This window comes from Scatophagus argus, chromosome 22 (assembly GCF_020382885.2).
Source record: "Scatophagus argus isolate fScaArg1 chromosome 22, fScaArg1.pri, whole genome shotgun sequence".
Lineage (NCBI taxonomy): Eukaryota > Metazoa > Chordata > Actinopteri > Scatophagidae > Scatophagus > Scatophagus argus.
In genome coordinates, this window is record NC_058514.1 from 7,289,841 (window position 1) to 7,304,138 (window position 14,298).

Below are 14,298 nucleotides of genomic sequence, written 5' to 3' on the forward strand. Positions count from 1 at the left end.
TTTATATTACACACGAAAAGACAAGTAGCTATGAGCAGGTATTTACATTATATTTATATATGTACAGTAGGGAATCAATGTATACATCCGATCGTGGGGGAATTGTGATCTTTTGATGTGTGGCCTGACATGTTCCCTGATCCCTCAAGTTGATTTATCACAGAAACCACAGAGACTTCTTACCATTCAGCACAGACATCATCCTGTCATCAAGCACTCTTAAAGTGCCAGAAATCAAATCAAACATGGGTTCATCAGTTAAAGGGCCGATGGCGGGTCCCCGTTTTCAAATGTTGTTCATTATTAATGTAGACATTATAATGTTGCAAAAGCTCAGATGATATGCATGTGGTTCCCTCTCTCCCACCTCTTTATCTCCTGCCGTCCGTAATCACAGAAGGCCACTGGTGTTTTGTTGGCAGCGATAGCCTTGGTTACCCCTGTATATTGTCTGCAGCTTCTAGAGGATTATAGACCTCTCTGGCACCGTGAACATGTCAGTATTTACTAATGTGTAGTGCAACTCGTGCATGTTAGTGTGTGGAAATGTGTGTACAATTTAAGTGCCCAGATTATCCTGATAACACTTTAAACATCAGACAGACAGTGTGTTGAAGGTGCCCTTTGAAATTGTCCCATTGTGTCTCCGGAGGCCTCAGTCATTCCATCTGCAGAGAGAATTTTATGTGAAGGGAAAGAAGTTAGCAGAATAAGGACAATTAGGATGCTTTTTTTGTCAAGGCATCTCTTAACAATCAATTACTCTTGTACAAATCGCTAAACCAGCAATGTGAGAATTTAGTGTTATTCTCTGCTGGATTGCAGTGCGTGTAATTGGGCTTACAGAGGATATTACAGGATAACAAATGAATTGTTAGGAATACTTAATTTCCATTTCCTTCTTAATGTCGTGCTATTATCGCCTAACATCATGTTACAAATTTAGCATTTTTAATTTGCATACCAATTATATATTGAAAAAAGTGAGTTTTGTTGGCCAATATTGGTCTTGTGTGTGTGTGTGTGTCTTTGGCTTTTATAATAATTAGTCTATTAGCCTAGTTAGAGGGCTGACCTCCACTGTTTAGGAGAAACATCTGGGAATTACCATTCTCACAAATATAGAGCAGTTAATGAACACAACACGTACACACAAACACACACTCCTGAAGGGTATATCGAACCAAATAAGAGTGAATGAATACAATCAAAGAATGTAGCTTGATTTCACTAATCCATTCAAACTTTTTTTTTATCATTTTGATGTTTATTTACTGATCAAAACATTTTTACTAGATTTGTATTAGTATTTCAGATTTTCTGAGAGTTTAAGACATAAGAATAGAAGAGAAACCAGTACTTGTCCTGATTTACTGTTAAAAACAACACTCTTTGCAAGTGTCTGCAATCACTGAAGAGGAGCACAAATTGCTTCATCTCAAATGTAGAGAACACATTGCAGCAATATTTTGCCATAATGGGTAACACATATGCGCATTCTCGAGTCCCAGTGGTGGCAAACGCTATTAAAGCAGCCTGAGCTGGTCAATAGCAGAAGACCACCTGCCGTTTCTGCAGCCCGGGACCCAAACACTCAACGAGAGTGTAATAAATGAAACAAGAGAGAAATACAGAAAGAAGGAAACACGTGATAGAAAGAGAGGAGGGAGGTGGGGGGCCACAATAGGAGGCTGAGGACAGAATTGGTCGATACAGCTCTTCCCCTTGCTGTTGTTAGCCCCGAAACCTTTCTCTTTACATCGGTGATGCCAGGCCTGGGCTGGACCGAGAGGCAGACCATCAGAAGAGGTCGTGGCTGGTGAGGGAAAGAGGGTGAGAAGAAGGCCATAGGCAGGACATTAACAAAACTCATAACCCTTCTGAACACTCTGCCGAATGTGCACCTGAACTACGTGTCCAACTGCAGGGTGTATGGACAACATGCTGAGACCAACGTAACTGTGTCTCTTCAGCTTGAGTTGCTTCTATTTCTGATCAGTGTCATGTCGAGGAAACTTGAGAAAAGGCTCTGTAATCTTCTGCTTTTCATCAGCGCATAACATACGCACAGCGTGTCTTCACTGCAATCATCAGGTAACATAAACATGATTACTTAGGCTATATAATGGTCGCCTGGCTCAGTCATTTCTTCTTTATTAGTGGGAATATTTGTATTTAGTCTTGTCTCATTCCATCGCACTTAAATAGCATGAATATGATTACACTGGATCCATAAAAGCTGAAAAACATGGTCTAATAATCATATAATCAGCTATAAATAAACGACTGTGTGCTGGGACCACTGGTACACCTTGACAGAGAAGTATAACTGCAGCTTCAGGGAGGGCCGTCATGCTGAGACTCGCACTGTACCCCACATGTCTGTGCTGCATTACGCACTCATTAGAGAAGAAAGAACACAGACACACATACCCATGCATTATGATGTACTGCAGAAAACAACAACAACAAAAACTCTCCTCATTCCAGTCTTTGTATTTTTGATTTATCTCCCATTCTTCTAATCTTGTTTTTTCTTTCTTTTCTCCATCCTATGAGTGTGTCCTCTTTGTTAGGTTTGTTTTTCTGTCAGGATTATAGATTTTTGCTCCTACAACCCCTATTCATTTCTAAGGGGATTTGTAAAGCGAATAAGGATTCAGCCTTTTGTGTTTCTTGCTCCCCTTTCTTCATTTCCCTTTTTTCCTTCTTCATTCCATTTCTAACCCTCTCTGACTACCCATTGTCATTTTTAACTCTTGCCTCCCCCACAATCCTCCATTCCTGCAATTTTTTTTTCACCTAGCAGAGTAATCTGTCATCCCTACTCTCTCATTAATCCAGTGATTGGCTGTCCTCTAATTGGATCGTTCTCTCTTTCATACACATGCATGTTTTAACACGCACACACACACATACACATACACACGTGTCGTCTTATTAGTGGGTTAAATAGATGTTCTGGTATAAAGAGAACAGTCAGGTTATAGAATGGGGCTGTGATTATGGATGGTGGGGTGGCTGTTTGAGTGACAAGGGCAGGTCAGTCCCACTGTTAATATGAGCTTGTGCTGTGCTTTACTACTATGTTACTGTCCTGTTAACACTGCTTCATGTGTCAGCCACAGCAAGGATATACTAGAATGAATAGGGTGATGTTGGTGGAGCTCGCGGGTCACTTCATCATCAGTTCAACATGGAAATTAAGAGTGCAAATCACACACTTAACAGATTCTTTTAAATAGATGCTGTAAACCTATTGCAGAGAAAACAAAACATCTTCACGTGATCAGCAGTTGCATAGGAATTTGATAAGATTATTGCATGAGGTGGAGAATTTGAATAGATTATGGTGCCATTTTACCCTAAATGTTCAGTTCCTTCCACATCTTTACATGAAGATTTCCATTGTAAAATAGGAAATGTAATATAAATGTAGAACAGATCTTAATTTATCGATCGTCAAATCGTATTAATTGGTTTAAGCAGAATTAAGGTGTCACATTAATGCACAGTTATTCCATGTAACCATGAATTAGCATTGCTTCCTGAATGTAGCACATGTTGGGATTGACAGTGTCACACGTTTAGCATGGATTGTTCATGCAGTTAAATGGAATATAAATAACTTCTCTTTGGACCTGATTGTGGGAATGTAATTTGATTGAATATGATTCTGATTGCAGAATACATTACTCAGTGGCTCGCTGTGCTGAAACCTGACATGGGTTCCAGGGCATTTGGATGCAGTTCAAGCAGTTTTTGTTGTATCTTAGTCATTCAATCCAGCTTCCAGTGTTCCCATAGCCACACCCTCCAGCAACCCGGCAAAACACATTAACTCGTCCTGCCAGAAACTGTTCAGTCAATGCTCACATCTTAACGAGTATGTCTCTACACGGTTTCCTTGCTGAAGTTGTTTTTTTTATTCCGACATATACCAAGGTTTCTATGTTCAACATATAAATTGTTGCTTGAAAGTGCAGGGACTCCCACTGTCACAGTGCTAAATAATTTATGTTCAGTGTAGCAAATACAGATCTGTGTTAGTGTTAATTATTGAAAATGTGTACTATAGTGGGGTGAGATTGTTCAAAGTCAAATGCTTTTTTCTGTTTTGAACCCCCCTGAGGGAAATCCGACAAGCCAATTTGTGAAAGTATCGCGTCTTCGCATCTCATCAAAGATGTTTAATACTAGAGTTCCTTTAATTTCTGTCAGCGGGAAACTTTTTGCCACATCCCTTACAGTGTGGCTTTCTCACCCCTCTAGTGTGTGGCTGTGAGTTATGAAGGTGTTTAGATGTGCATATTAGGTTGTGTCCCAGTTTAGCTGCAGGCTGCTGTGGTCTGACAAGGCAAGTGAATAGAGCTCTTATGTTGCAGCCATTGCTGCCTGACACACTTCTGAAAAATGTCACCCAGGTGGGGTAGACAAGGATGGAGTGAACTATTGGCTCACCCAGAATCCCTTTTTGAAATTTTTGTTTTCTCTCTTTTTCTTTCCATTTCTCTTGCGTTCTGTGTCTCAGTATGTTTCCAAATCTTGTGCTCTTTTCTCTTTCCCCATTTCAGATTTGCTGTGTATCTACAAGCCCATTACACTGTAATTTGTGTGAATCATCATCATCCTCTTTTGTCGGTGTCTCAGCTGCTGGAAACAGTCCAAACTATGCAGTCTGTCTGCGTAATCCAGACCTTATTTTTACTCAGGCTGTGCCCCTGGGCAGCATGATGCAGTCTACAGAATTAGCCGGTGTGTGTATGTGTGTGAATTTGTGTTTGTGGCTACACTTAAAGCGCCTACCAACTTGAGAAAGAACATTACAGATTAAATGCAAATCCTGTTTGTGCACTGAACGGTCAGCTCTCCCCCCACACCTTAAATGCACTTGACATCCATCCGTCAGTGTTTCAGTATGGTTCTACCACTGCAGGTTGACACAACTGGGCAACATCAGCATGTTGTTAGGACAAGTTGTGCAGTGTGAATTAATGGTTGCTGAGTGTGGCAGCTTTCAGTTTTTGGTTACTTATGTGGTAAACGCAGACACGCCAACACTGACAGATGGTAAAAATATAGCAGAGTGTGTCTAATAATCTGTAAACTATGATTAGCAAACTGCCTCAAGCTTGTTTAACTGCTTTTTTGTGTGTATAGGTGGGTATACGAGTTTGAATGGAAAGATAAGTGAAAATGATTGATTGTATCCAAGTCGTTTGTCATGCGCTGACAGTCCTGACAGCACAATGGATGGCTTTTTCATTTGACCTCTGCAAACGTCAGATGAAAACAATATTGCACTTGCAGCCACTGGCCCGCTCTGTTAACTGAGTTTATGATATAACACCATTGGTTGGTGGTTGACGGATTGAGTGGTGCGTCAGCTGTGACGAGCCGATGGGTCGTTGATGTGTCCCTCGCTTCATTTGACTCCCACGTCAATCTGCCCTGCATCCAGCTGTAGAGGAGAGAGGTGGGACATAAGCAGAGAGAGAGAGAGAGAGACAGATGTACCAGTACATGAATAAAGGAATAAGCAACACAATTAATAGGTATTAGGTCACAGATAGAGAAATAGATTGTTGATAGCAACAATTTATGTTTGAACCATGCACCCACATTGCTAACTTACAAAGTGTTAAATGTAACCCCCCCCAAAACACTACATTACGTACATTTAAGCAAATTATTTCTTATTAATTTCTGCTTCCTCCACCAGGAGTAATGGTATACTACCAACATTGTGCCAAACTAGTGAACAAACTCTCACTAGGGAAGGAGAAAAAGACAAAGGTAGCCAGAGGGAAGAAGAGAAAAGATAAGAGAAGTTCAGTGTACCCTACAGGCTGGAAGACGGGATTGGACTATCACTTTAATTTCTCTCTTTCTGTTCATGTGGAGTGGTGGAGTTTGGCTGCAGGTGAAATCCCTGTTTAATTACAAGTGGAAGGGGCAGGAAAAGAGTAGGATAAAGAGAAGAACAGAGATGAGGCAGAAGAATTAGTTAATAATAAAAGTCTCTGCAGATTTATTAAATGATCACTTTCCCACTTCAGGTTGACTCAAAGGCCCCTGGCGTTACGTAAGGAGGAGGGGTGACAGAGAGGAAAGAAAAACAAAGTCTTGCTTTATCACCCCCTCAGTGTGGAGATGAAGCTCTTGAAGTGGAAATTTTGAATACGGTTAAACACTCTTCCTCTCTTTCTCCGTTTGACATCCATCTTCCACAGATACAATAGACACACACCGTCTTAGTGTATATATTGCATATATAATTTGATGCCATTGTGCCACCACATTAAATGATCAAATACATCTTCATCTCTCTCTCCAAGCACATTAATACATCAAGTACATCTGTGATCTTGGCTTTTTTTAAAAGCAGGATTACATTCAGCAGCTTCCACCTCTATTGTGGAAGGAGAGAGAGTGCAGGGTGTAATGGCTGTCATTTGCTCACCTGAAACAGGAGGGAATTATAAATGCTGTGCACCCCATCCTTTGTATTTATCCCTGCTGATATGATAGCGCAGCCATAGTGAAAAGACAGTGAGCCATAATGGTTGCCCCTCTGGCAAAGCCCACGAAGAAGATTGCATGAAATGAATGTGATATCGAGATGAGAGAGACAAGGGGTGCATTGGGTCGTTTAGCCACCAAATCCCTCAATTTTTTTCTTTATAAAAGAGGGGACAAAAGTGTTGCCTGCTAGACTGTGTGTGTGTGTGTGTGTGTGTGTGTGGGCCATATAGAGAATGGGGGCTCTGAAAAGATGAATGTATGATCTTGCACACCTCAGAGCGTCTGAGTGACAGAGAAAGACAGACAGACAGGAGGACAATGAGTGATATCAGGATTCGCTCTCCGGAACAGAGGATTCACATTGGCACCCATCGCTTCTGCTGGGCTCTGAATGTGGAGTGTGTTTGTCTTTGTGTGTGTGTGTGTGTGCGTGTGTGTGTTTTATCTGTTGAGAAAGCCATTTACCAAGATGCAGGCATCTGAGCCCTCGATAGGCATCAGAAGGTCCCTTCCATTCTGCAAAATCCGTGTGTGTTTTTGTATATGTGTGTACATGTGGGTAGCGTGTGTAACGGTATATCTGCCGCCGATGAAGTGTTAAATTATAAAGCGTTCAGATATGGTGGCATTGTTTGCTACAGTTCTGTCTGGGTGCTTAGCTTTTATGGCAGATCACGAGGTGACAAACCACTCGATGCGGTGACATGGCTGCGTAGATTACATAAAGGCATGTGCACCGACACACACACAAATGCAAGGAGATTGTGCTTTCATACACTCTCACGATAAGGCTTTGGCAGCTGAAATTCTTCCTTAGGTTAACACAATGGCCCTTCTCTTCAGTGACTAACAGGTTATTTAGCCGACGGTGGGCTGAGGCAGTTGTGGATCTTAAGAGGAGGCGCAGGATTGGTGGAGAGTGACAGGAAGGGAGGGAATCTATCATGTGAGATGCAATGAGGATCTGTGTTTGGTTTGATCATACACACACACACACACACACACTCACACACTCTTGCGCCACTATCTCTCTGATTCCATCTCAAACTCATTCCCTTTATCTGCCTAATGCAAATGTGTCTCTACACAGTAGGGAGGGCAAAACATACCTGCTGAGTCTCTCCCCACCCCACCCCCAAAGTGCACACACATGCTTAACACACAGAGATACGCTTGCATTGTTTTTAATCTGTAATAGCAGGCAGGATTCCTCTTGACTTTGACAAGGAGATACGCCCCCTCTGAATTCATTCAGATGTGTGTGAATCTGTGTGTGTGTCTGCCTCAGTATGCTGTTCGTAGTATTTGGAGGACTACACAGAAGAGACATAAATGTAGAGAGTAAAAGAGAGAGTGATGTAGTGGTATGTTTTTAGAGTGTCTGACTGACTTCAGCTGACAGTTCGTGTATCTTACTCTGAGCATACATGTTAAAATGTAACTTCCACTGTGAGTGTGGGCAAAATCTGAGCTTTGATTCTGTGTGTTTTTATTTGAGAGAGAAAAAGAGAGGGAGGCACTGAGATGCACGCAGAGTTGTGCTATGTGATAATCTGTGCATCCAACAGAGAGAACTGCCGTCAGTGCCAGGCTGGGTGTTGGAGATACCACCAGTCATAGGCGTTTCTGATCTCTCGTTAAATGCAGCCCTGCCCTACATTGGATGCTTTAATTATGATCTTTTTCATACCCTGAAATACAGAATTTAGTCAGTAAAATGTTAAAAAAGGCACATATATTTTCATCACTTACATCTAAAGAGACACTCACTCACTCACTCATTTTCTATACCGCTTATCCCTCAGGGTCGCGTGGGGGCTGTAGCCTATCCCAGCTTCTAAAGAGACACTAGTATCCCAAAGAAGCTAAAGCTGTGAAGTGATTTGGAAATTGCCTTCACCAGTGCCCATCATCACTGCCATAGTCTCTTTTAAACAAGGCACTAGATACTGGTTTTCCTCAGTAAGTTGCACTGATGCTTCACATCAGACCTGAAGTTCTACATGCATATTTTTGGCTGAGAAAAGTAGAATCTGTTTACCTGCATCTAAAACTCCTGTTTAATAGCTGAAATTTCAGTTAGTGTGCAAGCACACGCATAAACATAAATAAACACACACACACTCTGATGATGTCGTCTCCCTTTCCCGGCTGTCATCGGCTTGTGGCGTGAGTGACAGCGGTCATCCACCAATGACGGCTCATTAATCAAAAGTGCCAACAACACCTATTATTGCACCATGCTGTTACCATGGTGACCAGAAGATTGGATGGCTGGGATCTACCTCAGTTTTGCCCCTTGCGCTCTGTCACTCGTGGCCCATGCCAATCAATGCCAGTCAGTGCCAGTTTGAATTGGCAGGGCTATATATCATAATAGATGGACTGGTCTCCCAAGTGGCCAAGTCTCCCATATGGAGCCAGTAGAGAAAGACTGAAGCTGTCAAGTAGTAACATTTTCATGAAAATCAGTGCTGATACAAAATACTTTGCATTTGCACTTCACACATGAGAGTGCAATGTTTGTTTTGTTTGCTTTGGCTCTAAATGGTGCTCAAAACAGGAAGAGCGTTTTGTTTGTTTTTTTTATTTTTTGTTACTATTATTAAAAATGTAGCAGCTAAAGTTTAAGTTTAATGGAGACTAAACATTGTGGTTTTCTGAAGTGTTCTTCTACATTTCTTATAGATTAGAAGCGTGAAAACTGACGGGTTATCCAATGTTCATACTCCCAGTACACCTTTTATTTTCACTCTATTCGTGAGGTTTTGTGTTACCTGTAAGCCATTACTGTGGCGCAAGGAATGGAAATTCATTATGCTTGTCTAATCCAAGGAGGATTTTTGTGAGTTGGCAAATAACTGAAAACAATATTTTGAGACCTCAGTCCATTTATTTATTATCACAGATTCACCCTTTCTTTCATTCATGTCATGTCATTCTCTCAAGCTCTCTCACTCTCTCTCTCTCTCTCTCTGTGAGAAACACTCATACATCTGAAGCAAGCATGCAGATATATTCCCCACCAAATTTAAATTTCTCCCATGAGACATAAAAACACTGCAGCCTTAAATCTCATCTTCTCTCTCTGTCTTGTGGTGATATTTCCTTTTAATATCACATCTTCACTTAATTTGCAAATGCATAAAAATTATATCTGAATAAATATCTCAATCAAAATTTGAACGTCTATCTGCTGTATTTAATCCTTGTTGTGTCTTTCTCTGCAGCTGTCAAGGATCCCTGTGGAGGCCTGTGGTCAGTACTCAACCTGCAGTGAGTGTCTTGGATCAGGAGACCCCCACTGTGGCTGGTGTGTCCTGCACAACACGTAAGTACTACCAGTGTCAGGCATACAGATTTTATATTAAATCACTTCCTTTCAACATGTTCATGCAGCCCAAAACATAGTAACCAGACAGGGTGGGTGGGGCTGGGGACCGTGTTTGAGTTGTTACCCTCCCCTACCTCCATGACGCCTGGGTCTGTGCCCATTACTCCATCCCTTGCAGCCATTGAGCATTCAGGGACTTCTCTAGCCAACCCAGGCCAGCACTCAGATTGCTTTCCTGGGGATCGGCCTTATGCCAGCGACCCCTTGGATCTGTTACCAAACCTAACCACTGGCATTGTTTAGCAGCCCTGAAACCAGAGCCTGGTGAGAGCACAGACACTGGTGGGCTCTTCCAGGCCTCTGACGGGCACCACTCCAAACTTCAGGAGCTGACATGAGGAGAGCGATGGCTTCTGTTATTGTAACTGAACTGGAAATTGTTGAATGAGATAGCAAGATTATCACACTCACCATAACTGAGTCACTCACTGTCTTGCTAACCGGTTCTCCTTCCTGCATGTTTTTTTTTTTAAAGATTTAAGCTTGTCTGTCTGTGTCATTCTCTCTCTCACACACACACACACACAGATACACACAAGTCCACACACACCTCAGCTGCTGTCAAATCCTTGTCCCTCAAGATTGGAGTGGGAGATAGTGCTTGCTGGGGGCAGGGAGATTTCCCACTCCACTGTAAATTGAAAATTGGTTTCTTGTGTTGGTGCAAGCCCTTGGGTAGAGTGTGTGTGTGTGTGTGTGTATGAGTGAGAGAGTGAGTGAGACTGAGTACATTTAGGACCTTTATCCCTGCTGGTTTGAGAGGACATGGCGAGGGCAGGGAAGGGGTGTGAATGTGAGAGGAACATACACACAGAAACACCAAAAGGAAGGTGAGCTGAATGGTAAGATCACAAAGGGAGAGAGAGGTAAGGATGCAGACTAATGGAGAATAGCCTAGTAAATTCTGAGAAAGAAAAGGAAGCGGGATGGTCATCCTGGACACAAACCTCTAAGAGAGAAGAACTGTAAAATAAAAAAAAAAGCAGAGTGAAGGAGAAATAGAGCATAAATGTGTTTGAGGTTACTTCCAGGGTAGGAAGTGCGTAAGGCGACAGGGGACACACTCTTGTTGTGGGTCATATACAACACATTAGAGACAAAGTCTCACATGCACACACACATTCATGAATGTATAATGCCTTGATCCAGAGTTTTACATTCATCACGGTTTCTTGTATTGAACTCCCTCCTTTAACACTCTATACTTAAACAAACATTAATCAACCATGTTGCGTAGTCTAGCAGATAATTTAAAGCTAAAGTAATGAGATCAATGTGAACAACAAATTAAAGGCCACCAGTGAGCAGCCATAGTGCAGATATTTGCCCCTGGAATGTTCTTGCAGTTTAAATCAAATTTTAAGTGTGTTCGACTGTATTCAATATGGCCCGCCAGTGAGTGCATGTTAGTTTCTTTGTGTGTGTGTGTGTGTGTGCGTGCATGTGTGTGTGTGTGTGTATACACAAACCCATTAACACCCTAGACATCCTCCAAGTCAGACCAAATGGGTGGCCACAGATTGGCCTGTCACACTTAGCCTGATAGAATCGGCTCACTTCAGCTCACCCCCTCTTTACTCACATGTACACAAAGGCAGGCATACACACACACACCTTTCTTGGTGGAGACTTGGTGTCAAGTCGCTAAAAAGGGAATAGAGGGGGGGGGGGGGGATAACCAAAATGCCACTTAAGTCGATCTCAGGTGTCTGAGTTTGATCATTACAAGGGCAGAAAGGGAGATTACAGGTGTGTTTTGTGTGTGTGAGGTCATGAGTGTGTGTTTTCACACCACATGTACACGCAGTTTTGCCTCTCCTTCACCCTTAGACACGCAAACACAGGTCAAAAGCATAGCCCAATGTGACTGATGCACCACAGGTTTACCTCTCCCAAAGTTCGTTCACCTCATGGTTCTCCATCCCCCAGCTTGTGAATTCTTAACAAGGTCTTGGTGTAACTGAAGCTCTCCTGAGCATCATGTCCACCGCGGGACAGCTACTGTGCTATGTTCACTCTTGCCCGCCTGTTCTGTGTCATTCTCTGTTACGTTGACCACTGTTAATCTTTGTCACCTGTCATATTTATTGTGTTAGCCTCATTTATTTAAATCATCCACCTGTAAATGTTTTTATCTATTAAGACAAATGTAGGCTTCACTTCAAATTTGTAATAGACTCATAGTCACTTACTGCGATGACTCCACATTGCCTCTTTGTAGTTACAAATCTAAATTGAAACACTCATCATGATTAAGGGAGAAAAATGAAATGACAAAAGCTGGAACAACTGTCACATTAAGATGAAGCAAACTTTGTTTAAAACAACTGAGGCTTATTTAGCAATGCCAAGTTTCCTGTTTCTGTTTTCTTCCTCTTTCACAAATGTCATTAAATATTGATTCTAAGATAAGATTTAGTGGGACAGCCTGTGGAAAATCTTTGCTAATGTTGAAAGACAGCAGCATAGCATCATGCTTAGTGGACGCTATACTGAAAGTGTAATGATTGTGCAAGTCACACATATGCGCACATGTATAGATACAGAAAGGTTACACACAGTCCCATATATAGGATTCTGCAACTGTATTCTGTCACATTGTCCCTACAGGTCAGCTTTCTTTGGTCTCTTGAGGATGATTATAAAATAATTGGCTGTCAGGGCACATAAAAACACACACCCCGAGAAGACACTACCACAGAATATATGCTTTGATGGTCCCTAAGTGAATGGTGCAGGTAGATTGTGTGTATGTATCTCTCTCCATACCCCCTTAATTTAATGGCACATCGCATGAGGTCAGTAGTGCTGCAAGGCCATTAACAGGCCTGATTCACGACCAGATAGACTACATCGCCACAAACATCCAAAGAGAAAAATGTCCACGCAGAATCATGGCCAGTCTTAGTAGAAATACAGAGGCAAAACATTCAGTGCATTAGTGGTTAAACATTCATAATACTGATCATCCTTCAAACCTCTAAGGAGAAATGGGCATTTAAATGTGCTCAAGGATAAAGAAAGTCGAAGAAAGAAAAGAAGTGCTATCTTGTAAAGTAGATAGTGTGACTGTGAATTAATAACGCATTAAGTCCTTGGTGACACATACGCACAGACTGGATGCGTGCACACACACACACACACAATCACACTTCTGGTCCAAAGCTCTTCTCTGCAGGCATCTCAGCCATAACAAATGCAACATATCCAGTGTGTCCTGAACTTTTTGATATTCGCAGAATAGACATATTCATCCTATGTCCTTCATTCTCATCTCCCCTCCACTTGAGTATCTTTGCAGGGCATTTTTATTTATCTTGCTCTAAGAAGTTACTTCAATAAAAGAGAATAATTGTAGATTGATAGATAAAAGTTTGTGTAGGTAAATGTCACCGCTGAAACGGGAGGCTCATTCTGACATCATTGCAACTGTTTTATTAATTACTCACTACTCATCAACTGGAATCCTGAACTTTAAAGTTTATACTCTTATTTTACCAACATCAGAGCTTTTAAAATAGAGGAGCCATTGAATAACAGTACAGAAACAACAGTCTTGTACATCTTCAAAGGCTCCACTGTCCAATTGTATCCTGATCGCATTCTGAACATGTGCAATTGTACTTCAGTAATGCTTAATAAACCGCTCGCACAAAACCCTCTTTTGTTTGCCTCCGGTTCTGTGATTGACCAGACTTCCTGCTCAGCCACAGCTTGAATTGATTAACCTGACATCTCAGAATGTAGCTAAAGGGAAAACCAGTGAATGAGCATCCATGAATGAGTGGCAGCCTTTTGATGCAGTGCTGTGGAGAAAGTTATGTGTTATATTCAGAGCAACTCGTCTTGTAAAAGGTTTTTTCCTGGCCTGGTCAAGGTTAAAGATATATTTACAAAGAATAAAAATGTGAAGACAGGCTCTATGCTCAGTACACTGAATGCAGACCAAAGGCTTAAACAATGCATCTTTAGTAACACATAGGAACTCTTCAAATTCACACACACACACTCTCACACCCATTCTTTCTTTGTACTGAAAGGAGGGGTGTGTTAAGGGGAAGGATAGTATGTGGTTCATCTTCAAAGTGTTCGTCCAGATAGTTTGTTGTTTCCAATCAACCTTGAAATCACCTCGCTGGTCTGAGAGCAAACAGAATTCAAGCTTGCTCTCAAGCTTGATCTCTCTCTCTCCCTCTCTCTCAGCATTGCCTTTATTTACTTTATAGATCGGTGAGAGGAGCTGTTAGAGAGAACACCAGGGGAAGAGGAGAAAAAGGCAATCAATAGCACAGGGGAGGAAATCAACAGGAGTGCACCTGTGTGTGTGTGTGTGTGTGTGTGTGTCTGATTACAGTCATTGTCCTTGACAGACACTGACC

The 14,298-nt window shown here is 41.8% G+C and overlaps 1 protein-coding gene across 3 annotated transcripts in view; it reads left to right on the forward strand.

Moving 5' to 3' along the window:
• plxna4 (plexin A4) overlaps positions 1–14,298 on the forward strand; it is a 219,770-nt gene that overhangs the window by 133,387 nt on the left and 72,085 nt on the right. For all 3 annotated transcript variants that reach the window (XM_046379466.1, XM_046379467.1, XM_046379465.1), the window contains exon 5: positions 9,756–9,856. In XM_046379466.1, coding sequence (XP_046235422.1) covers positions 9,756–9,856 — 101 coding nt within the window. The remainder of the gene's footprint in view (positions 1–9,755; positions 9,857–14,298) is intronic.